Below are 25999 nucleotides of genomic sequence, written 5' to 3'. Positions count from 1 at the left end.
TTTCATTAAAACACTTTATTCTAACACTTTACTGGGCACCTGAACAAATGCAGGCGTACATGTGACAATATAAATATACAGTCTTAATGCCAAGGAGTTATCAAGTAGTTTGGCTGTGAACGTAATGGACAACCTCTTTCAAGTGTTCCGGCATAACTTCATCAGACATCTCTTCCCAAGGTTATGCACACAATCTTGGCACTTAGATTGGCACTGGACACACAGGTACACGCCGGACACGGGCCTCGGTGTCCGTCACGTCAACTTTGTCACCAATGAGAAGCACAGAGGCACAAATGGATGACTAACACCCCGGTAATGAGGAACAGAGTGCGTTGGTCCTGTAGCCCTCGGGAGACGACATCACCAGGAGCAGAAGTTTAAAAAAGAAAAGAAGGATATTCGAATGCTGGGTCTCGGCACAGACGCGCCCAGTGTGTGCGGGTGAAGTGACGGCACCTCGGCGCACAATTGGACACACTCGACAGATTGTGACAGCTTAAACACGGTTCATCAAAGTACTAGGCACTCAGACGGTCGTTCCCATTAGCGTGAGAAACACAGATGTGCGATTTTACACGATGGAACGTAACGAGATTAAAGTCGACAAGATTGAAAAAGTGAAACGGTTTACACACATCTGGTATATTATATTTATATATATTTATATATGTATGTATTTATAGAGCAGTTGAGAATGAGTGTTCTTGGCATCGATGTAGAAAAAAACAACACCATCGTGATGGCGGCAGTGCTAGTTCTAGTTCTAGTGCGTGTCTGTTTCGGGAGAGGCGCAGGGGGCGGACGCGTGACCCCGTGCGATTCTCTCATGGGCATCATCCCTCTTCTTCGTCGCTGTCCCTCATCGAAATCCCCTGCAGCGCCCCGCTCTGCGCCACTGACGCCGTGGCCTCCTCCAGGGTGAGGCGGTTGTAAACGGTTTCGTAGGTCTTGTTGTTCAGCGTCCCCTCCAACACCCCCTGTAGTCTGAAGTCACGGTAGGTCTTCTGTATGAAACGAGAGGGAGAGAGAGAGAGAGAGGGAGGAAATAAAGGGTGGTGTGTTTTAAATTCAGCACCAGGAATCAGTGCTACTGCTGCAAGGACCAAATCGGCACTTATCGAACTGATCAGACGGGCTCACACGGGGTCCGTGTCGCTTTGCCCTTCTTTCTGAGTCTGGAGAAACGCATACACACTTCTCCAGACTGAGAAAGAAGGGCAAAGCAACCCGTTTGATTTGACAGAGACGCTCTCACAATGATTAACTGTCTTGGCGAGGGAAACATATCGGTATATTGATAACAAACCTCCCTGACGCCTCAGGAGCTGTTCACAAGGTCCGATGTCCTCATATTTACTGATCTATATCACTGATTAGACAGTAATACAATCTCTTAAAACTGCATATTAATCAGCATTAATTTCATCCCAATTACAGATTTGTTTCTGTGTTCTGTGTCGAGGTCCCGACCTATCAACGCCCCTGTCTTTCTCTGGGCTCAGAACCGTCTCCGAGTCCGAGGAACCTCCGCATCTCTGTCTCCTGTTCCTCTGGATTATTTTATTACGAAACAAACTCATTATTGGCCTATCGGTGTCTCGATCGCAGAAAGACGTGGGATATTGACAGTGCATGTTCTGTCGCATTGTTGCCTGTTTTCATCATCCAGTATTTGTCCACTTCTCTACAGCCAATCTGAGCTCTGAGCGAGGCGAGCAGCTGGACACTATGTTGCAGCAATAATAGTGACAGCACACATCTGGGGACAGACACACGGGGACACAGACGTGCAGGAACACGTGCAACTGTGGCAGAGCAATGAGCTTTTATCCATTTGGCGTCTTAAAGTGGGAAAAAGACTACAGCTGTTTATTGCGCCACCAGTCAATATTAATTGTAATTTTAATACCACACACACACATACACACATTCACTCACATATAACTCCAAGTGCCAGATTGTTGTTAAGACACCGAGTCTGAAAGGCACTGAGCTCCTTCTCCGCTATATTTATTCTATCCCTCAGTCGGCTTGTTTACCTGCGTAAGGTTCCTCCGTTTCTGGTCGAAGGTCTTCCCTAGATACCCCGTCCTAGAGGAGTAAACCCACCCCTTGGGCCGCACTGTTCGCATTGCCTCTTTGACAGTAGCAAGCAGAACAATTAGTGCCACAGCCACCGTTGAGGAGATTAATATAATCAACTCGACAGCTACTGCCGTACCAGGAGTGTGGAGGGGGAAAAAGGAAAACGAATGATCCCTGAAGTCTCACGTTCAGTACGGTAGAAAACATACCATTTATTGATCTTCATTTTAGACTGAACAGACCTGGTACATCAACATACTGTCATTACGGGGAATATCTTACCTTGACGATCTTGATCAGGGTTTTCAGCTGATACATGTGGAGCTGAAGATCGAGCCGGTCCGTCAGCCAGACACAGATGCCCTTCGTGGAGCTGCAGTACCATTGCTGTGGACAGATGACAAAGGCAATCACTGCCGTGTAGCCGGCTTGACCCGTTTACACCCGAAGAGACACCTCGGCATCTTCAGTTCGGGGAGGGATCAGTGTGGCGTTCAGGGTTTTTCGGGAGAGGGGATTAACGTCGAACGGCACCACAAAACAAACAAAAAACGAGCAAATCACTATAGTGGGAGAAATCTCCTTATACTTGCCATAATATGCTGTATCTATACTACCAGGAAACTGTATTCAGAGGCACATTCAATTATAAGATCTCTCAGCTGATTGCTTTGTTTGCTTGTCTGTCTGTTTGTTTGTTTGTTCCCCCTACAAATTTTCCCAAGCAGTTCCACACGTCATTGAAACAAGGTTGTTTGTTAGAAGAATACCAGAGGAATATGTAATGTTTATTTAAAAGAAAAAAACTGCATGAAAGAGACGATTCGAATACGTACACAACAGTGATAAACACGTATTTTTATTTCTACTGGAACGTCGGAACACATTTACATGCCAGCGTCTGGGTCCGGCTTTAATTTTTTTTTTGCACAATAATAATGCTCTTAAGTGTCCCAATTGCTGTGATTAAGTTAACAGTCAAGAGGAGGCGTCACACCTGTGAACCTTCGGCAGGCGTGTGCTCTCCCCGCCAGCAGACCTCATAAAAACCTCAAATCTAAATCGGTATTATATTCCTATTCATGGATTACTGCACTCTTGCAAGGGCACGTATTATCCACTCACTTTTCCCGACACATCTCCCTCACAATGTAAAAAGGGAAGGAAGCCGCTCGGTTTGACACGGCGAGACCTCTGTATTTATTCACACTCATTGTTCATGACTGCAGGCTGGTAAATCACATTAGTGGCCTGTCTTCCCATCAAGCTGGTACTTGCTATCCAGCCCGGGGAAGGTTCAACAAATCAACGGGAGCACGGAAAACAGAACATCAGTCTAATCTAGTGTTTGCCGCGAAGTTTCCAAACCCCAGTCGGGAGGGGGATCGGCGCGGCCGCGGCCGGAGCGCAGGGCCTCAGAAGGTGGCGGTGGTTATAAAAGAGCGCTGGAGGGGTAGGGGGCCGGGGCACTCGTGCATTTTTAATAGTAAACAGGTCAACAATGACACAAAAACACCCTGTGCGCCAACAGTAGCCACCGACTATGGAGATTGCCGCGACGGGGCGACAAGCACTCTCTCGGCTGATCGGCGTTTAAAAACACCCCCCCCAGCCCCCTTCCCCGATTACCTTTAGTCTTGAGTTAACAATTTGAAGCAATGAAGAAGGAGAAGAAAAAAGGGGGCAGCCCTGAATGCCTGGCACTGATCCCCAGCTCTGTTCTTCATCGTGACAGCATCTCCATAAAGGCCCCCTCATTGTCCGCAGAGGCTGTCAAATCTCCTCTCACCTAAATAGTGCGGCCGAGGCGGGCGGTGGGGCTGCCGTGATAAAGGGCCCCTCTCTCCGCTCTGCAGGGCCAACAAAGGGAGCAGGACTGGGGTAGGGTTTTTCTATTTTCGGTTTTGTTTTAATTGAACGTGCCAGACTCTGCAATTTTCTAACAAGGATTAAAGTTGTTTCTCAGCAGACTGTTTTCAAAAGAGGTTTCGCAGCAGAGTTCATTCCTGGGATGAGTTAAACAGCGGCTATTAAAGACTTTCTCAAGGAAAGGGGAAAAAATTGGAGCAAGGGACAGATTTAGATGTTTCCCCCCCCCACGTTTTTATTATATATAATAAACATAAGCTTATATGATGTGCTGTGATTTAAGCTATCCAAGTGTCTGTGTCGTTTAGTAAGGGGTTAGAAATATACAATAAGAAACCCATTGTTTTTTAAAGTTCTGGGGTATATTCTTCTTTATATTTAATTATAATTTGTTTTTTGGGGGATCAGAACAGAACCAAATAAGAAAACAACAAACATTTCCTGTGACTGTCTCATGTAACCTTTTAGGTCTTATTTTGAATTTAAAATAATAAAATTGAGTTAAAGATAACACGTGGAATATATGTATAAATAACTTTTTATTTCAGATTAACTACATTGAGCATAAGTTTCCACTTGCACGATTCTCATAATTGTAACTGACTGAGTGGAGTTTATTACAACAAACTAAAGCGAAAGTCATATTTAGTTTGTTCTTGATCAATATAAATGACATTAAAAATAGCAGTTACCACGTATCTGTTTCTTTTTGGAAGGGGTGCTTAATTAGTGATCATCGTACGCGGCGAAGTTATGCCAAGAAAAGCACAATTAAAAGATCAACACAGCTAACTACAATAGCAATATCTCGGCACTGAAAGGTGAATTGTGGGCTTTAAAAGACTAAAAGGAGTTGTTCATGTTGATCAGTGGCAAAGCTTTTCAATCCATTCATCCCCCTACCCCCTTTCCTAACCCACCCCCCCGACCGCTCTCTAGAACTCGGTAAGACGATGCACTGCAGCCAGAACATTTTTTCTTAATTAGTCACAGCTAATTAGCGCTCTGGCATAGTCAAGGAAACTGAAATGTCTGAGCAATAAGACTACATCTTTGTAATCCTTTGATAATAACTCGGCCCCCCTGGGACGGGCTCAAGCTGTGGTAAACAGTAGCTTTCAATAGGGCAAAACGAGGTGGGCAGGAGACCACTAGGGCAGAGAATGAGAGGCACCACTAGGTCCTGCTGAGAACCAACAGGCGGCTAACTACACTGGCAGCTGAGGTGCCTGTTTAAGCCTGCGTTGTTAATTAGGTGATTGCCGAAGTGCTGCCGTCGCTGGGCTGCTGTAGACTGCAGAGGTTCCTGTTGAGCCTGGTGGACAGTTCTCAACTTCTCTTCAATATATATATTATATATTATAAATCACGTGAGAAACCAGCCAATCACAGAGCGGCATTCCTCTGCCTCTTATCTCGTGTGTAAATGTCATCCCGTGTTGAGAATTATCAGTGTTTAAAACGTCTTCAGTTACTAATGACGTTCAGTGCTGGTGGCGCCAGTTTCACAGGAGGTGCGTTTGTTTCTAATTGCTTTGTGATGTTTTTAACTGGCATGAAAACACAACACAGATCGGTCGCTGCGGGTCAGTTGCAGTGGATCTATTTTTAAGCAGAGAGAATGGGTTGTTTGTCATATTTTTGTTATTCTCACTGTACTACAGATATGCGTGTCTAATCATAACGTGTGTGATTTATAATAAGATAATTTGGCGTGTGAACGGCGTCTCTAAGAGATGTTATTTTGTGCAGCAAGAACCTCTCGCCCCAACTGCATGAGATGACAATTCACACAACATATTGACTCCCATTATATACCGAGTATGATGCTTTAAATAGTAGATTAATATAGATTTAATAGATCACATTTTAGAACGATTTAATGCTCATGTGGATGAACATTAATTTAATCGGACACCTAATTTGTTTTAAATGCAATGTTGTAGGCTTCACCCTGCATTTCTCCCTCGTATTGATTGAGAAACGTTAGATTCAATTAATAGTTGGATTTCTGACCCATCGTTATCAGATATTATCATTACAGTGTTCTAAATACACACAGAGCTCTAAAAAAAAGACCATAAGTAAGTTTACAAAAGATTAACTGCCCCACATCAGTCTTAACCTTTATGTCCTTATAATCTTCATTTAAACACTGACGACCAGTGAAGTGTTATTTAGAATTCAGTAGCTACTAGATGTAATGTTTTTTCCTGAAAAATACATGATCACTTAATTATATAACATCACAACAGATGTCTTTTTAAGTTAATAGGTCGTGTGAAGGGTCTTTGTGGTACTGGAACTCCTGTTCAATCAAACAAAACTTACAGAGAACTCAGCTGACTTATTTATCTATCTTTGAAATGGATGACAAATTCTCATTTTCAATAACAAACCAGCCAAGACTTTTGCACCACTGCAGTTGAAAGAGACGCACCACAACTCAAATACAACATGCATACAAACAAACCCAAGAAAAAACGAAACGCTGAAGGCAATTCTTGACATATTTGCGATGTAAAGATGGATACACTGGACGTTAGTCAGTATCTGTTGGTAAACCGTATTGAATTCATACAATTGTCTGTCCGATACAATAGACTGAAAGGCAACGAGGCCTCAGTCAGCCTCTGTTCTTGGGGTATTCATTCTCAGCACGCTGGACATCCTCACTAAAGCTCCAACATCACTTATTACAGAAGGTGTGACAAAAGTGAGATTAGCTCTTTGTATACTTGGTCCCAATCCCCTCTGAACTAATTACTCCGAGTCTACCTTACTTCAGGCCTGTTTTGTCTACGGTCGGCAGCGTCTCTTTGTATTGCAGGGCACTGCCCTCAGGTCTTCACAGGGCTGCTGTCAACATTTGGTTGAAAGTTTTAACAAAAAAAACTTCCTGAAATCCTTCCCGATACCGAAATCCTGAATAATTACAGAGTTGTCAGTCATCTGATCGTCCTGGTAAAAATCTCAGAGCGTCTGGTAGCTCCTCGGTTGTGAAATTCTTTGGCACAGGTTGATCTTTTTGAAACATTAAGTGCAGGCTTTTGCTCTTTTCATAGCACTTTGACTGTTTTACATTCATTAGACTTACGCAAGGGTCTAGACAGCAACAGAACATCAACTTTCATCTCCTAACCTCAGCAACTGAAAAGGCTGACCATAACATACTATGATTATATTATACTGGAGTTATTGTCAAAGAAAGATTTTCTAAAGGTCTTAAAGCTATTCTGTTCTTTGAGATTCTGTTTGGTGAGCTCCAGGGAGGATAGATATATATATAGATATATATATTTTAAGTCATACTTATCAAAACCCAAATACAGCCACACGAAATGTCTCTGCTGGGACATTTGCATGACTATGATCCGTCTCTTCTTTACTAAGGAAGTGCCAACATAAATCGTAAACCACTGCATCATTTATGCCAACTAAAGTACAACACTGGTATTGATGAACTAATTAAAAATTAAAAAAGACATTTAAAATAAAATCACCACAGAACACCAGTATTAAGATTATCATTTCTAGACTAGATGAGAAAAGGAAACCAATTGCCATGAGATGAAGAGGGGGAAATAATTGGATTCTACAATTAAAATGTGTTCATGTAGCATGTTATGTGAATTCTGTTAAATGTTAAAAAGGCATGTCTTGATTTTTGTATACAATATATCTAAGATGGTCCTTTTCTGATGTATTTCCAAAACACACATTTGAGCAATGCTCTGATATCAGATTTCACCAAAAAAAAAGCCTTGGTTACTCTCGGTTTAAATAACTCGTTTCAGTTTGCCTGCTGATGCCGGGATAGAGGACAAAAAAAGACAAATAAGATGTTTTGATTTAGAAAAAGAAATGCATTACAGGGAGACAAACAACATATTTAATGAAATGTTCTAACACGTTCAGCATGTTTTTATTGTTTTTAATGATCCAGGCATGACGATTGCCTTTAATTATTTCACTTTAGCCGATGCCTTCTGATAGCATTGACTGAAGGGAAAGTAATTCAGTACTGTTGTTATCTCTGAATGGAAAATAATCTGTGATCCTCTTACAGTTACGCTGATATTGTCTGCAATTCCTGACAAAGGCTCCAGTCTGTACTGAGAATCGCATGGTGGATAGAAACCCCAACTGTGAAATCCACGTACTGTTTTTCTTTCCATCAGTGACTTTTGACTTGTTGAGTTTCACAGTGGCATCAGCTAAAAGCAGTTTACGAAATTCCTCTTCTATGTAACGTGTCTGAAGCAAACCATTAATTTACAATACTCCATAGTTAAATTCATACCACTTAATTAGTGCAGAAAATTAATTGCAACTGTCAATCATAAAGTCAGGAGTAATTCTATTAGACTTTTTCTGCTCTCTGCCATCTGTCTTTGGGACTGCGAAAAACGAAATAAACGTTCAAAGATTTATCATTTTATCACATACAAATTAATTAATAGACTTTTTTGTATTACACTGCACTAAGAGATATTTGAGCCACTTCAGTGAGGTGACCAATATCTGACATTTGTGATGGTTTTGTGAAAATATCACCACTTGCTTTTCTGGGTTTATTTTTCTGGTCTATTGGCTTGTTATTAATGCAGCACCTGTCATATGAAGAATAGCTGTCTGTTCAATTCTTTATTGAGGAAAACCTTCACTAAAATGACAACAAAACAACTTTTCTATATTAATTCTGTATTTAAATTTAATTTAAATCCACGGGATGTTTTTCAAAGACTGAAAAAGCACCTCTATATTTTGTTAGTATGCCCCTGAAAACTGTCACTCTATACGATCTACTACTAAAACTTAGGATCGAAAAGCACTTGTCAATTAAACTTCGCTTCTGTATTTCTTTCACTCGCACGGCAAGTCAACTAATTTAGAGATACAGATCAGATTACATTTCAAAGTTTCCTAAATAAAGGTATAGTTAAGGATAACTAAACATGCTTCAGATGTCTCTAAAACAAATGGAGATCAGATTTAACTATAATAAAATTGTATTGGAGAGATATTTTAATTGGTATCTCAAAATTGAATATTAGATTTAAGCCATCATAAAATAATTTATTTATAAAATATATATTTAACATGATTGAAAACTATAGATACCTTTGAAACGTCAGGATTTTTGCAGACGTATTAAAGACATCTTAAAATGTAGAATGTCTTTGAATATTTGAAAAGGTCTCATATTAATTACCTCAAGATGTACAATCATTTAACATCTGTAAATGTTAATGTTGCCGACTAAATTATTAATTCTGCTACGTAGTCAACTAGGTAAAAAACTCGTTAGGTAAGGATGTTAATTCAATTCAGTAATAAAGTCAAGGCCCAAACAGAGAGAACAAATTAAAACACCAATAAAATCCTCACAATTTTTGCCATGTTTTGTACAACACTTTTCAAAGTTTTCCTCAGATAAAATAAGTAAATTTCTGGTAGCAGAAGAAATAGAAACGCAAGAAAAAAGGAAAACTTCAGACGGCAATGAGCCAATGCTTGGTTATTACCAGTGCCCAGTATCTAATAAAGTCTTCAAACATGAAAACAAGAACTCCGATATCTGTTACACGGAATAATGTATGTGATAAATGATTTCTGTGTATGTAGACAGTTGGTCAATATATTTATACATTCTCGACGATGTATTTATCCAAAGAGGATTTCACTTGTACTTACGAGAACGTGAGTGTTAAAAAAAATTAAAAGCTGAAAATGTAAAACATATGCTGGAAGAAGCACCACAACAGCAAACAAATGCAAAAGTATCAACTATGAATTTTGAAATTGAGTGAGGTGCCAGCTGGAGGCATGATAATTATTCTACCCCTGCAGGGCACCAACACTTTCATAAAATCCTTTTTTTCACACATATTAACACCCAGCCTATTAGAAACAGATGATATTTTTCCTTTTCTCCGGTACAACTGCACAAACACAGCCTAGACTGGGATATAAGGGAGACATCTCGCTTTGATTGTCCACCGCGTTGAGTCTCCGCGTGACTCGTTCTGCGGACTACGAGACCCTGACCGGCCGACACTGCTTCAGCGTTTGATTTAAATTGCTTTCATCAAACCATTTGGATGATTAGAAAGACAAAAAAAACTAACTTGTAACATAATGGGGAGAAAATGGCACAAAAAACAAATGCAGATATACATTTGGTGAAGGCAACTCAAACATTATTGTGTGGGATAAGTCCCAAACAGCGCTGCCAATAAGGTAATTAAAATGACTGAAATTAAGCAGTGTCATGCATTTGCAAATGAAAAGAGTTTAGAAACATATTGTAACCATTTGGTCCAGTTAGCTAAAGCACAAACCTATTCTCCCCTGCCCTTCCACCACAAATCCCCTCGAAATCTACTCCAAGACGTGCCGTACAAAGGTAGTCACTTACATCAAATACTTTCTCAATATACATTTCCTCATTGACCTTGTCCCTCAGGATATCTTGGTTCTGCCGCACAAAGGTGATGTAAGTGTCCGCCAGGTCCATTCCAGGTTTCTGTGCAGGGAAGAAGAAAACAAAACAGAAATAATATGTTTGAGGACAAAGCCTAGGAGAGAACGGCAAACGAACAAGAACATAAATAAAACACACCGACTCACATACACTGGCGGTCAAAAGAGATGTAGATCGTGTTTACTGCCATTTTACCTCAGATATACAAGTATTACAAGTTAATTACCAGGCACCCGCTTCCCTCCGATTTACATATTTTCATTTCTCATTTAATTGTTTTTCATCTTCCCCTTGAGATGCTCAAAACACGTAAAGACACTGGAATGGTAGGTAAGAAGATAAAAGGACAAAGACCGGTCAGAGGACTTTTAACAAATGACTGTATACTATGGCCTCTACATATCTGAAGATGCAGAAACAAAGAAACTATGCTTTCTTTCACCGATACATTTTGCGCATGGCCACAGCCTCCAGAGACACAGGGGACTATTAAATAAAGAGTTTTAGCCTTGAACGCATCATTTGTTAAATATGATTTTGTAGGTTTTATAACTTCTCCAGACCCCTTAAGAGGTGCAATTAGGGACTGTGTTTCAGCTGAGGTTGAAGAGCTTGTGTGAAGGCTGCATTATATCTGACACCTTGTTTCAGTGTCTGCTTGTTTCATTTCAATTAGTTTTATCTGTGATATTCCATTTTCATTAACACATGAACAAACAAAACAAAAACTGAATGCATTCACAATACACTATCTCCAGCACGAGCGGCGTAAGAAACTGTAGCTTCTCCGCAGTTTTGCTCTGTTCTAGTCCAGATCGAATCCTACACACGCTGGTCTTCCGATGACTGAAAGACAATAGTTTTGTTTGATATTTCGATGGGTTACCATTGCCACTTGTTACATAAATTAATCGCAGTGAAAGACAAGGTAATGGACGGTATAAACGACCAGTAACATCACGTTTTATTTTGCACGCGTCAATCTGTTCTCAAACCCTTCCTCGTGTTTGTTTGTGCAAGTCGACAAAGTCTTTCTAAAGCAGGCAGTACGATACATTTACCACAATAATTACATTTTACACCATCTTATTTAAAACTTGTATTATTCCATATGGCTCAGATGATAAACATCAACACATCATTGATTGAATAGGATTATTTCAGACGTGAGGGTAAAACTTTGTGACTATTTGTGCGATCCACGACACCTCACAAATCAAATCCTTGAGAAAAGACAGCGCTCAGTGCGTCGTTCCCACCAACGGTAAAGGGATTGCGTTTTCAAAGTAAAATTAATCTGACCATTTACTATATTTTGTACGCGAGACATTTTAAGATAGTGTAACCATTTGTATTCGCATATACAAGTTGGAAAACGTGTGCTCATTTTTATCCCACTCGATTCACACTATAAAGAGTCAACATGTGCAACACAAATCACAATGAGTGGAGATCAGCTGAACTCTGTGAACTGCAATTACATATACGTTTACACAGCAGGTCTGCTAAGCTTTTGTAGACATATCTGCACAGAACAAAGTGTGAAACAAATTACTAAAACTGTTTAAGGAGAACCATCATCATCATCATCTCATCTTGGCCAAGTCAGCCTCTTAACAAATGCCACACAGTGCTTACAGTATTTTGGTCGACAAATTCATTTCATTTCATTTTTGTGGCAAAAAACTATTTAAATCTAACATCTCATGTCCTTTAGCAGAGTTTAGAACACTGGAAACAAAATATAAATATAACAAACTCACTAAAATCACCTAATTGACCTTCATAAATGGGAGGCAAAAGCCGCTATCAAGGTACACTATCTCCCTCATGTGTGTGCACGTCTCAGAAAGGGTTAAGAAATCACAAATTTAGAAGTGACGGCGCTAGGTTCACCCTCCTCCCCGCTGCCTGTCTCCTTGTCATAGTCATATAATGCCATATGGGAATTTCACACCTTGAGTTTTTCCTTTTTCTTATAACCTCCAACGTGAGACTATATCTAATTATTAGTCAAACATATACAACTTAAAGGAGTGACTGCAACAGCTGGCGACAGTTCCCAATTAGCATTAGAGCTCTTTTCAGCTACTGTACTGCACATATAACAGGTACTCAGAATAATTACCTGCAAGAAAGCACTAATAGTTATCGGTGTCCCTGCTGCAATTCCCACTTGAACATTTTTTCCCAGTGTGCTTTGTGTGCTTTAAACACAATCAAAATTAGCTTTTTATATACAGACAATTGTGCTTTTCGGATTCCAAACAGGGCAATGATCAGAGTTTAATCCGCACTATATGATTATTTCATGAATTTCTTTCATTCATTAGGTTGTCATTAGAGACACTAAATATGTATAATGAATATGAATAATAACAACAACAAATACATACATGTTGTTAATGCATCTTTAAATGGTGTAACCGTGGTTTAATTTTATGGTCATATCTGTCATGTGCCGATTTAAGCTCAAATAGAGGAAAAAAAAAAAGATTGAATGTTGATGTTCCAACCATCATTTGTAAGGTTTCTGGAGCTGAAAGTTTGACATCGGCCCCTGAAATAAATATCTTCACAATTTCCTTTGGGAAAGTGACATATATATTGAAATGAGACAAGTTTGAATAGTTTGTTTGAATAGTCTTCTCTATTACATCATATGTTTCTGTTTCAACTGATTTGGTTTTGCACTCCATTATGTTTATTAGGTTTACTTTTTCTGTATTAATCAGTCTCATTCTCACTCGTTCTTTTAATGTGTAAAGATCAACCTTGTGATGGGTGTGATACCATATAAAAATGTATTGATTGATTAGCTGTAAAATGTTCCAAAAAAAGTTAAAAAGCCAAAAAGGAGGTAATATCACCCACTCCTTGACAATACTGAAGAAGTCTCTTAGGAAGGCAACCATTTTAACAAGATAATGACCATAAACACACAGCCAGATTAATCGGATCAGTCAGTATATGATTTCTATTCTCCTGATGTCCACCACACTGAAATGCACCGATTGTGACAGGACAGCGTTCACAACACGGGTAGCAGGGGGAAACACATCAGCACACTTATCATAAAAACACATGTTATTTTTAATATTAATTTCTACATTTTCTTATGAGAATAATGTTGAAAATATGCTGCAATTTGTATAAAAACAAATGGACAATACATGTCAAATACAGTATATTCAGTTTGTAATACAAGGTACTATAATTGCAATTGTACAAAACAAAGACTATAAATGCAATACATGTAGTGCAATAAATATGTAATAGCAAATAATAATAATGATAATGATATGTATATAAAAAATGTATGGAAAATATAGGCCAGTTCAGTTTATGAGCAGTATTCCCATAAAAAACACACAGAGGTTTACTGCTGCAAATGTCCTCATATTGTTGTTTTGCAAGGACTACGTTCCTAGAAGCAGAAGCGGAAGGAAATGTTTGAAAACAAAAAGGTGCCAAAAATGCTTTTTTGTGCGTTTCTTTTCCTCTTTCTTTTTCTCCCCAAACTGACATCCGCGGATGAAGAAATTGTTAACATGAATTTACGGTGTACAATTCAACTAATTAACTCAAGGTTAATTACTAGTTAACCTGAACAGATAAGCATTTTGTGCTGCAGAGAAAAAAAAAAAGAGAAAAAAGAAAAATCCTTGATAATTATATATTACTGCAACTATCGCTTCCTGCTGTTCCGCCCAGTCCCACAGGTGCGGCCCTCGCATGCCTGTCTGGGAGAGGGAGGTGGGTCCGCCTCCCGAGCCGTTCTCAGCAGCCGCGTTCACAATGCAATAAGAAGCTTAGCCCTTCGTGACAGGGTCACACATTTGTTCACAGCCAACAGGAACATTGTCATTGCACCTTTTATTTACCTCATGCTTTCTAAGCAGGAGAGAGAGAAAAAAATGACATCAGTTGTTTTCTTCTAGGGAAAAAGGAAACAACCCAGAAGGTGAAATCTTAAACGACCACATTTATATAATCTGTGTCTAGAAAAGCACCCCCCACCGCCCCTTTTTAATCCTTTCACATTTAAATACTTTTGCAGGACATCATTTTGACGCTTTAATGAGTTGTAAGTGTTTATTGCAAAAGTCCAAACTGATTTAAACATCTTCCTTCTACAGATACAGACAGGTTTATATATCTGATAAAAAAAAACACTCAGTATATGTATGCATACAAAATAGGTTTAATGCATGACCCATAACAGAGTATTAGAACACATCGAGGGCTTTATCTCCTAGATCTATGGAAGTATTTTTTCTCTCTCTCCCTCTCTAAAAGGGTACAGTAACGTCTTGAAGCGGATTCATCGCATCTCTCTGAAAACGGGCCACTGTGAGAAGAGTATCACCGAGACACTGATCAAAACAGCACTCGCCTCTGCAGCTCACCTGAGAGACATGTATTGCTCGTGTTGAAAGACTACGCTAGCATTATCACACTGCTAGATCTTTCCACAACGCGTATTTGTCAAAAAGCTGTTGACCAATGGCAGTGACTTGTCTTCTGTGAAAGAGCAAGCTATTATCTAAAACAATAACAACAACATTATCATCAGTTTTATAGGATCATTTCTTTCACACATTTCAGAAGTGAACAGCAGAGGACGTTTACCAACATAAGATTGTTTTACTCTGTTTTGTGATGGTAGCAAAGAGGCACACACCAGCGGTACACACCACAGACAATGGCACTGCATGACAGCTGATGGTTTTGGGGTGTCTTTCAGTATGTTTATTTTACTACACAAGTACAGTACTGGTAGACAACGTTATGGTATTGATGTACAAGCAGCAATCTTAAATCTGGTTGACACTGAAAATGGCTTAATCCTCTATAGATATATTGGTGTAGCTGAAATAATTTACAACCTTACAAATACACACACAGATGCACAACAACAATGACAAAAATAAACATTCAAGGAACAAACACAAACAGAAATTGGTAGCCTGGCTATGTAGGTCACAGATGTTCATGCAGAAGTTTACGACTCGTACCAATAGCACAGAAGTGAATTGGAAATACTAGAAAAGTGCCACTGTTTCTGGTTGAGTGCTCCTAGTAATGCAGCATTAAACAGGGCCCTTAACAACAACGACTACTACAACAACAACGGGTAAATAAATATCCTGCATGTTTTTCTTTCTGTTGTCGTTTGATTGTTTTTAATGTCAAGGAGACGATACTTACAGGTACATCAACATATTTTGCAGCTGCTTTCACCTTGAAAACAAAGAGACACATAAATACCAACAGGTGGCTTTTGACTAAAAGATATGCAACAATAAAAAGCAAACTTGTATCACTATGTGGTCGACACTGTATAGAAGTGCTGCCTCGGTACTTACTGTGAAGGACAGGATGGAGGAAAACAGCGTGCCTTCATCGTATCTCGACAGCTTGGACAACACGCCATCTAGAACGGCAACAAACTGCAGGGGGGAGATCTCTGGTTAGGTTTATTACTTCACAATAAAACAGGTGCTTGATGTTGTGTACTTAAAGTGGGTATTTAAAAACCAGAAACGCATCATTTCAATAAAATACATCGACTTATAATTCGGTGAATTGTGTTATACAGGAAGACCTACACATAAAAGGCAGCATTTTGATTTGTTTTCTCTTTGTTTTAAACTCTTCTAATTATATATATATATATATATATATATATATATATATATATACATATATATATATATATATACATACATACACACATTTAAATTCAATTCACAGCAATAAAGGATCTGGTTCACTTTCTCCAGGACCCGAGCCTGCAATGTGTAGCTATGAGCAACGGCCCCGCAAGTCTAAGTTACAGCTCCATTAAAGATACCGACCTGCAATGAATGTTATAGTAAAGTGTGATTTGCAGTGGTGATGAAATCATTTATCTTTTCATGGACTGGAAATCCCCCCCGCTGAGCCCTGGACTCATTAGCGGGAGAGAGAGAGAGACGGGTTGTCTTCGACCAAAGCGACGGTGGCAGTGGGTTCAGCGCAACAACAATAAAACATGTTGAAACAAAAACTAAATTAGGCTGGAAATAAATACCGGACAACTGGAAAATGATCAATTCTTCGGTTTTTTTTTTTTTTTTTTTTAAACTCGTTCAACTGTTCACATCAAGATTTGAATTTAATTTGCCACGATACCTTAGAAACCAACAAGGAAATCATGTCTTTGAAAGCCTCTTCAATCAGGTCGTCAATTTTGGAATGGTACTGCTGCTAAGATAGGAAAAAAAGGGAAAAGAAAGGTGGGTAATTTTGTAAACATTTGTAACAGAAACTGGAAAAAGCCGCAAAAAATTGCCTCTCTCTTGCTTGCTACCGATTCGTTAATGCAAAGACCACAGACCTAAAAACCCTGCACACAATCTACCCACCCAGAGCTTTTTTTTTTTTTTTCTCATTGAGCTCAGAAATCCTTCCCATGTACACAGTTGAGTTAAGCAGCTAATAGGGCTATTATAAGAGTGAATTGAGTTCCCACTCTCATTTAAGCGAAGGAATTTGAAGGATACTTTTTGTCTTTATTACAATTAGGACAGCCTTGTGTTTTTCTAAAGGACCGGTCCAGCTGGGAGGACGAAAGACTCGCACAAGATTCAATTAATGCAGCATTTCATGTCTGATAACTCTTATTCACAAGTTATTTAAATTGTGCTGAAGAAAAAAAAAAAAAAAGGAAAAAGCTTCCATTTGTTCCTGTGAAAGAAACCTTTGCTGGCAGCTCGGCAGGCAGAAGTTCATAAAAAAAATTGACTATTTCCTTTTACCGCGTCTCTAAAGAAAATCGAAATTAAAATTTTCAACCAACAAAGAAGGGTGATTGGTAACAAATTAAAGGTGCGGAGAGGTCAAGCCAACAGCCCCTTATTCACTTCACCCTTTTCTTTAACCTCAAGAAATTGCTTTTTTTTTCCCTTCTTCAAAATAAATAAATGGCATTTAAAATACATCTTAAGGACTTTTCTCTATCTTTCAATTAATACCATTGTGTTTGCGTTTTTATATTAGGAGGCTGTCTGCACTGAGGATGTGACAACAAAAAAGAACAATTCTTCTCTCAACTCCATTTATCTGGTTTCAGGCTTCAAATAACCACTTTTAGGCAAATACGTTTTCTAAAGCCTAACCCAACATGTTCAGTTCAAGGCCACAGACGCAACGACGATGATACAGAAATCCTACAGCCGGCTAAAACAATAAGCGTATCTGGCGTAGCTGTACCTACTCTGGGATCATGTAAATAAACTCAGTTTCCACTAATAACTTGTTAAGACATGATTCATTTTTAAAGAAACCTTTTGAGAAAACACATCAATAAATAAATAAATAAATAAATAAACAGATAGAAGACGGACAAGTGTCTGTATGAAACACAAAGGCTGTTTCTGCCTCCTTTGTGGCTTTTTACTTCAGTCTTTGAAATATTATACCCAATGGGAAATCGGCATTAGTTAGACAAGCCAGAGGAATTTCAATTCTACGATTTTGAAAGTTTTCTCCACAGCCTTTTACGATGTGAAAAGATGAGGTGATGAACTAGTGCTGAAAAGCTATTACAGGAAATGGAAAATTAAAATAAAATGCATTGCATGAAGCTGCCCATATCAAGAACCTTACATTTGAAAAATATAAAATGAATAATTAGGTTAAAAATAATATACAATACCTATTATAAAGTATATATATATATACATATGACAAAATATACACATACATATCAATAAATATATACTTGATGTATATGAAAATGAAACACTTACCCATTGTTTATTAATCTGGATTCAAAATGGATGTACAGGAGAAAATAAGATGCAGGAAAATTAAAACAGGGAAGAAATGAGTGCAAAATCAAAGTGACTCAAAAAAACAAACAAAAAAAAAACATTACGATGGATCAAAATAAGTTTCCACACGTTTAAAATTGGCACCAATGAAGACAAATGATGACCATGTCAAATGTGACTGAAGTATCACGTGATTAAAGTAACACAGCACTCAGTGTCATATGAAACGCAGACTATTGAATCCCTCTAACAATATGTGGGCCACTGAAACCCAGAGACAGACTATCAACAGGCCGTGGTGTCATTTTAACAGTGTATGGAAGACCATTCGTGTCAACTGCATACCTTAAACTAGATTATTTTTTTTGTATATAGATTTTACTACACAATAAAATAAAATCCAATTAAGGATACTTGTTGAAATTCCTTCATACACATTCCTGAATAAGCAGTACATACATTTATTTTGTTTATGCCATAATCCAACAGAGCATTTCAATCGCTTATTTTACATGTTCGCTCAGGAACAAATCCAACATTCGACGCACGCAAAGACAGTCAACACGCGTACCTCTTGCCCGGCAGCTAGCACACACAGTTTGGCACTCTGCTTCTTGGCGTCCATTAGCACGTTAAACATGGTGCAAACAGAAGGAGACACTCTGTAATCAGTCGATTTGCTGGCCTTCTGCATTTTGGCATCGAATGCCGCTTTTGTTCTGGTGAAAATGAAAAAAAGGCCATTTTAAATGGATCTTCTTTTGGGACCAATTAAAAAGATATCCACTCTTCTCTCCGAAGCATTAAAAAACAAAGAAACAAAATAGAAGTAACAAAACAGCAAGCATCCACCCCAATCAAAAAATTAATAAACAAACAAAACCAGAAAAATGCTGAATAATGCAGATTAAAAACTAAAAAGCCCAAACGCCCATTTCATATACTGAAGTTTTAGGAGTGTTAGCCAAACGCTCGTTATTCAACAATTCCAAATACAGATAAATTGAAGGAGAAGTATGACACAAATATTTGTATGGTTTCCACACAGGACTTTTAAAATAAGAGCCTCATACAACATAAGGCTCTCAAATACAAACATTTGTAAAACTGATTATATAGGCCGATAATGGAGATATAGCAGTAGAAAACCCCACAATTGGGACTTGTATTGACAGAAATTGATGTTTAAGGTGGCCACCTCTTTGCTCTGAATGTATCCATATGCAACAAGCAATGAAATGAAGTGGAATACTATCCCTAATCTCCTGAAGTTAAAAAATAAATATATATATGTATTATACCAGTGGTTTTCAAACCGGTCCTGGAGTACCCCCTGCCCTGCTGGTTTTTGTTCCAACCAAGGTCTTAATTGCTTAATTTAAGCCTTAATTGACCTAACATAGCAATACACCATTCAATTAAGCAATTAAGACCTTGGTTGGAACAAAAACCAGCAGGGCAGGGGTTACTCCAGGACCGGTTTGAAAACCCCTGTATTATAACTTGACTTTCCATTAGTCCAGGACAATGCATACATTCAGATATTGAACTGGATGAAATGCGACACAGGCAAGGGTACAGATCCCGAATGGCTGACCTTTTGACGCAGGCTTCGACCATGTCACTGGCCATCAGCTTGAGTCGCTGTTCCAGATGTTGAGCAAACTCCGGCTCTGGCCAGTGCAGATCGAAGACAAACATCTGCAGAGCATCGAGCTTCCAGAACAGGTCTTCCGATGTTGCCGACCCATTGCTGCAAATGAACACAGTTGACACTTTTAGACATATACCACACCACTATGTACACACACACACACACACATACATGCACACACACACATATACTGTGGAAATCAAAGTAATACTAACCAATATGCGAACGTTACATTTAAACCAGTTTGATTTGGAACTTAATAATCAATTTGAAAAGGGAATTTGAGCATTTTTCTGCCATTTTGTGGTGTTACTCTCATGGACCTGGTATTCCTTGAGACAATGTTGTAACAATGACTATGTAATGGTTTCCCTTCACAGCAAAGGGCATTCTGGGAGAGGAAACTGCAAAAGTCACTTCTACTTCATCGCATACAGAACCACTGATACAGAAAAACAAACCAAATGGCAGATATACAAAACAAAAGTGGCTGAAGCAGAAAGGGAAATATCTGGGATTATTTTTCTGGAGCACAAATATATAATATTGTATTCGTCAACATCATACAATTCCCTGAGGAATTGGGTGATTTGTGGGTGAAGAGTTTTGTTTTTCAACATGAAATTGGCTCTCAACACAACAGGACTAAAACAAAAATAGAAAAAAAAGAAAGAAGGATATAATCAAGAGATTATTAAATTTATATAATGCCTGTTGACTGATCTGATTATGCTTTCACTTGGATTTCATTACATTTTTTTGATTTTGAGCACCAAAGTATATATCATACAGTGTACACACACACACACACACACACACACACACACACACACACACACATAAACCTAGAGAACAGGTGAGTCCAATGCACAGATATCTAGTAAGGTAAAACTGTGTTTGTTTTATTTGTTAAAGTTACAAAGACCTCAAGCAGCCTAAACAATAATCACCAAGTGGTTTCTCCAGCACGAAATGCAGTTAAAGTGTGAAAAGGTATAAAAGAACAGCCACCCACGTATCCAGTAGTGGACAGTGAAATTCGGCACCGAGGACCTTCTACTGGCCCCGTGTCTCAGTAGAAACCGTGAGAAACCACCTGCACCCAACAAGGCCGAGAGCCCGTCAGAGACGCGCGGCACGACCCGGGAGCCCCGAGATCTCGCCAGCCTCAAAGACGGGAGATATCCCTGCGGTCACGTGCTCCTCTCGCTGATGCATCAAGCGCCCCGCCACATGTCTGACATGACTGCGCCCGCCCTTAAAGAAGCAAACTGTGTGTATAGCATGTTAAAACCAAAGCTAGAAATGCACTGAGAAAACGAGGTACAGTGTGGAGAGGTCTTGCCAGGCGGGGAAAACCACGGCCAACCCAAGTAGTTGCCGGATCACCGTGCACACTCCCAGCTATGAACTGCCACATGACTGCGTGGCATTGAGGCACAATACAGTGACAAGTTCACTGGGCATCGGGTCCTGCCCTGCAGTCATCCTTCATTTTACAAGAGCGGGGGGCAGAATTTGAAGCCGTGACCTCCACCCCCAAAGGACTGGCAGGAGGCTTGCAACTGGGCAGACAGCACAAGACTGTCTTGTAAGTTGTGATTGCTTCCTTAAACCTGAGAGTCCTTTGTGGTTTTGATGAAAGACACCCAGTCAAATCAGTTGCATGTTCAGTGATGTCCTTGTCTTAATGGACAGCTAATATCATATGAATGAAACTCCAAAAACACAGTAATTAATGAGTATTTCTACATGTAATGCTTTAATGTCAATGTCTGTATCTGAAATTAAGCAGATGGGGAAGAAAAGTGGGGAAATGTCTTTGGGTGTTTTTCTCTAAAACCAAAATTGCTGTTTTGAATTTAAACATCCTTGTGTGTAAATATTCACAATCTGTACATATAAAATTGTACCACATGGACGAATGTGGATACGCAGTCTTGTGAACTTTCTGAATTTCTAGATGCGAACCCGTAATTCGGTGCCTCTCAACGCTCAAACACTGAGATGCTGCCGAGATCTTAATGAGACACGCACAGCTTAATTACTTGGTCACAGTGTTAAAAACACACTCGACACAACCTTCCCGTTTTTTAGGATTAAATTCTTTCTAATGGCGTGCGAAGCATATGCCTTTACATTTGTGAGCTACTCTCAGACTGTGCGGAGTTGAAGAGGTGAGAGTGGCTCTACTCCTCTTCAACACATGCCATCGGAGAGATCTGCAAGGCACGAGCAGATGGCGGTGCAGCTCTGCATCACCTCGGAGGGAAGATTAATCCGTGAGCAGAGCGTCTCCTTTCATTCAGACGCGCCTGATTTCTGGGCAACTTTGAACCTCGTGTTAAAATATGTCTCTGCTCTGAGATTAGTCGTCCCTGTACGCCAAGTCAAGTAAAAATGTTTCTATTTTCTAACAGATGTATGGGTTCCCCCCTCCCCCAATTTAAGGCGCAAGATCATATTGCATACTGAAAGTTGAATCTTTTGTTCTCTCTTTCAAATGTAAATTGTAATGGTTGTTTCCGATTCCTCAGGTTATGCTAAACCTCTCTCTCAGTCAATTATCTGTCTATAAATACACACAACGCAGATCTCTAGTAAACAAAGAAACAGAGAACCCCTGGTGTTTAAGACTCACTGGTGCCCAACAGGTGAAAAATAAAGCTGATCGCAGGAGCAACAAAATGCACAACAACGAGCAAAAAGGCAAAAAAAGATATACCTACCTTTGCCTTTAAAAGACTGCTACCTACACACTTGACATACAATATAAACAGTTTTGCAATTTACAATGCAATTAAATGGGTTCAACAATAACTCCCTTCCCGGCTAATTAAGAGTTTTCTTTGCCGAGAGCTCCCAGCCCCTAGGTCCCGCTAGTGTTCTCCATTCAAGTATGTCAGCCAGTAATGACGTGTCTCGTCCTATTCTTCACTGGCTAGTCTTACACTAGGACTCCCGGTGGGATGGGGAGCCTCAAACACTACGATGCAGCAACACAATGGCGCTCAGAAATCTTCTGTGCCTTCACCCGAAAATACTAATACTTTTCAAAAACCACAGAGATGCATTCAACAGTAAAAACAGGCTTTATATATGTAAACTGTATGTCATAATAACATAATTACATGTGGAAGGGTGTGAGGCTGAATGCTGACCTTTTACTAAAGAGGGTTCAGCTTAGCAATTAGGAGAGGAGTATCTTTTAGTGTATTTAAGTAGTGTAGAAACTGCCCTTGTTAACCCTCACCTCAGTAGTGAAGCAGTGTTGAAATGACTCAACTGAAACAGGAACAGTGCATCTATCTATGTATCTAACAGGCGGCTTCCTGTCCAGATTTGAAATCCTAGCCTTTCGCAGCATCGAGACAAAGCACCGGTATCAAAGAAGCAAAATGGTAAAACCCAGCCAAAAAATACAGACCACAGCAAGAACACAATCAGCCACAGAGCCACACAGTACGGATTGCACACATCGGAGGTATGCGAGAGAGTGGTTACTTGTCAGCATGTTGATATGAGAAGTAAGGTGACTACATACTTACAACATGGCCGAAAAATTTATTCCACGCAATCTAAAGGTTAAAAATGAAATAATCACAAGCAACACCTGGAGAAAGACCATTTTTGTACTGTATACGCTACACTGGCAGTAAAAGGCATGAGGACAACCTTGCCGAATGAGAAGGCGACACTAAATGCACAATTTACGGGGAGCCATTAGGCCCAAACTGCTTTTAAGAAGACAACGCAGCTCTGAGTTACATGCGGAGCACAGGACAAACACACACGCACACTAAAGCGGGATGCCGTCTGACATCAAGTGCATCGATATTGGCCGTTTTGCTTTCGGGGGAGATATATTGATATCGTTTGAACGTCATCGCCAGGAGAAGCTCTAAAGCAGTATTGATCAGCGTGGGGAGAGGTGTCAATGAAGCTAATAATTTATGTGGGGTGCTGAGGCATGGCTGGCTCTTCTGAACGTCGTATCACTTCCTGTGCGGTTTGTACACAGAGGGCTGAGAACCATTGACCCCGAAGACTTCCTGGATTACAGATTTTAACTCTCTTTAAATAATATGGGATCAAAATATTACCTAGGGAAAAACAGAAGAATAGACTTTTCTCCTTGTCATGGGTGACAACTGTGTCACAAAGGATTTCCGTTCCTTATTGAGTTTCGGGTCGGTTTTGTTTTTTCTCCTCGGTCTTTACACCAATCACTACATACAACAGAAACCCCTGCAGACCAATTCCAATTAATCTTTTCCTCCACAGTTGCTGACAAGGTTGTTACGTCTATTTCTCATCGCCGGACAACTTCCAGATTTGAAATATCGGTCTTTTTAAAAAAATGTGCTTTGTTTTGCTACACTATTAAAAATACTGGTCAATTATGTTCGAAACACAGCCTCTCTCTACAAGAATGATGGGAGAGCAATACGATGTAATGGGACGATGTGTTGCTGTGTTTCAGGTCAAGTGAATTGAGAACTGGATTGTACCAGCTTACATCCCCTATGTGGAGGAAAAGGTGCACATCAAACATCCACGCGCTACTGGACGACAAGCAAGGGATGACAACAACAATACACAACAGGACATGCGTCTCAAGCATGCACATTAAGGTCACATTGTGGACCCTGCAAAATACACACGTGTTGTCATATAAAGGAGCCATCCAGGAGGGTGCCGAAAAGCTAGGGATTTGAGGAAGATTAAGAGGCAGACTGGGAACTTTTGGTAGAGGCACATTGGGAAGGCTGTTGGTAATCGTCCTGAATAGAAACAGACAGCACAGCAAGATCAACCCCGATAAGGAAACAATTATGCATTTAAGCCTTATTTAATCAGTATAGCAAAAAGACAGACACAAGGCAGAGACGCCATTGGACTAAAAGGCGTTCAAACAAAGGAAATGCAGATGTGCATTTGTTAATGTAACAATTAAGTCAATATATGAATATCAAATCACATACATCAATAAGATATATTCCCCTTCAGCAAGGACACCAGGACTAGAGGATGATATTGAATGATACATGTTCATTTATTGATAAAACACAATTCACTGAAAGTATTTGCTAATATAATAATTTAAATGTTCAACGTGCTGTTATTATCAGTTGTTTTGCAAAACGTTTTAACGGTGACAAAAACGCAGGACCAGTTAAAAACAAACACTTATATACGAATATGTATAATGTTGCCCTGCTTCCCCAAGCTATTAGGAGCAATAAAAATAAGAATAACATTTAAAAGAGAACAATAAGGGAACAATAGTTGGTCTCAAATGCTAATAAAATGGCTTACTTAACTGGCTGCCACGTCTCCTGCTCCAGGCCCCTGTGGATGGACTGAGCGATCGAGGACTCCATGAGGTCAATGTAGCGCACAACCAGGGGGACGAACAGCTCCTGCAAGTGCTTATGAAATGTCCCATTGCACAGGTGAGCTGCCGGGGAAGGAGAAAAGAAGGAGGGAAAAACTTTTTACTAAATAAGAATTATTTTGTGGAAGCTATTAGTGTAGAAAAGGAAATGTATATTTTGCGATTAAGCATTAAAGTTGATATTTGTATTTGATTCCAGGTGAGGGCAGGATATTCTGTAATTAAAAGTTTGAACTAAACCAGGCATAGTTGACCATATTTGTTTGTGTGTGTGTGTGTGTGTGTAAGTTTGACAGATTGTTTATTACAGAAGATGAACTATAGCTCAACTCCTGATATGCATTAACTGGAAATAATTAAAATGAATAATATATATTAAATATGTATTCTGTGGTTTGTGATTTGATGCAAAAAGAAACCTGAAAACAGGGTAGAAGATGCCAAAGTTTAGATCTCCCCAGTGGGATTTTCACCTTTTCACCTAATGAGTTTCTTCTGATAATGAGAGGTGGCTTAAGAAATCACTCTGCGCTCTATTATGACTAATTTGACTCCACTTCACTCTCCTCGTTAATTATTAACACTAGCCTTTTTATCCTCCGGAGGTGGGATGTAGTCATTCAAAACTGCTTTTATATGTGAATAATAATAATAATATAAACAGTCCCTTCCCAATTGTAATA

General features: G+C 39.5%; 1 protein-coding gene across 7 annotated transcripts in view; it reads right to left on the bottom strand.

The window, feature by feature from the left end:
- The window catches only part of cadps2 (Ca++-dependent secretion activator 2), a 143435-nt gene continuing 117436 nt past the window's right edge, over positions 1 to 25999 (bottom strand). Inside the window, exons 19-29 of one of the 7 annotated variants that reach the window (XM_066723759.1) lie at positions 25238 to 25379; positions 24583 to 24702; positions 19862 to 20017; positions 18836 to 18983; positions 18241 to 18255; positions 16622 to 16696; positions 15814 to 15897; positions 15656 to 15688; positions 10379 to 10486; positions 2371 to 2475; positions 1 to 1007 (exon numbers count right to left, since the gene is read on the bottom strand). In XM_066723759.1, coding sequence (XP_066579856.1) covers positions 837 to 1007; positions 2371 to 2475; positions 10379 to 10486; positions 15656 to 15688; positions 15814 to 15897; positions 16622 to 16696; positions 18241 to 18255; positions 18836 to 18983; positions 19862 to 20017; positions 24583 to 24702; positions 25238 to 25379 — 1157 coding nt within the window. In that variant the 3' untranslated portion in view covers positions 1 to 836. The remainder of the gene's footprint in view (positions 1008 to 2370; positions 2476 to 10378; positions 10487 to 15655; positions 15689 to 15813; positions 15898 to 16621; positions 16697 to 18240; positions 18256 to 18835; positions 18984 to 19861; positions 20018 to 24582; positions 24703 to 25237; positions 25380 to 25999) is intronic. The other 6 variants (XM_066723760.1, XM_066723763.1, XM_066723761.1 and 3 more) reach the window with 6 other exon arrangements.

This window comes from Amia ocellicauda, chromosome 15 (assembly GCF_036373705.1).
Source record: "Amia ocellicauda isolate fAmiCal2 chromosome 15, fAmiCal2.hap1, whole genome shotgun sequence".
Lineage (NCBI taxonomy): Eukaryota > Metazoa > Chordata > Actinopteri > Amiiformes > Amiidae > Amia > Amia ocellicauda.
This window is presented reverse-complemented; position numbering and strand designations above follow the sequence as displayed.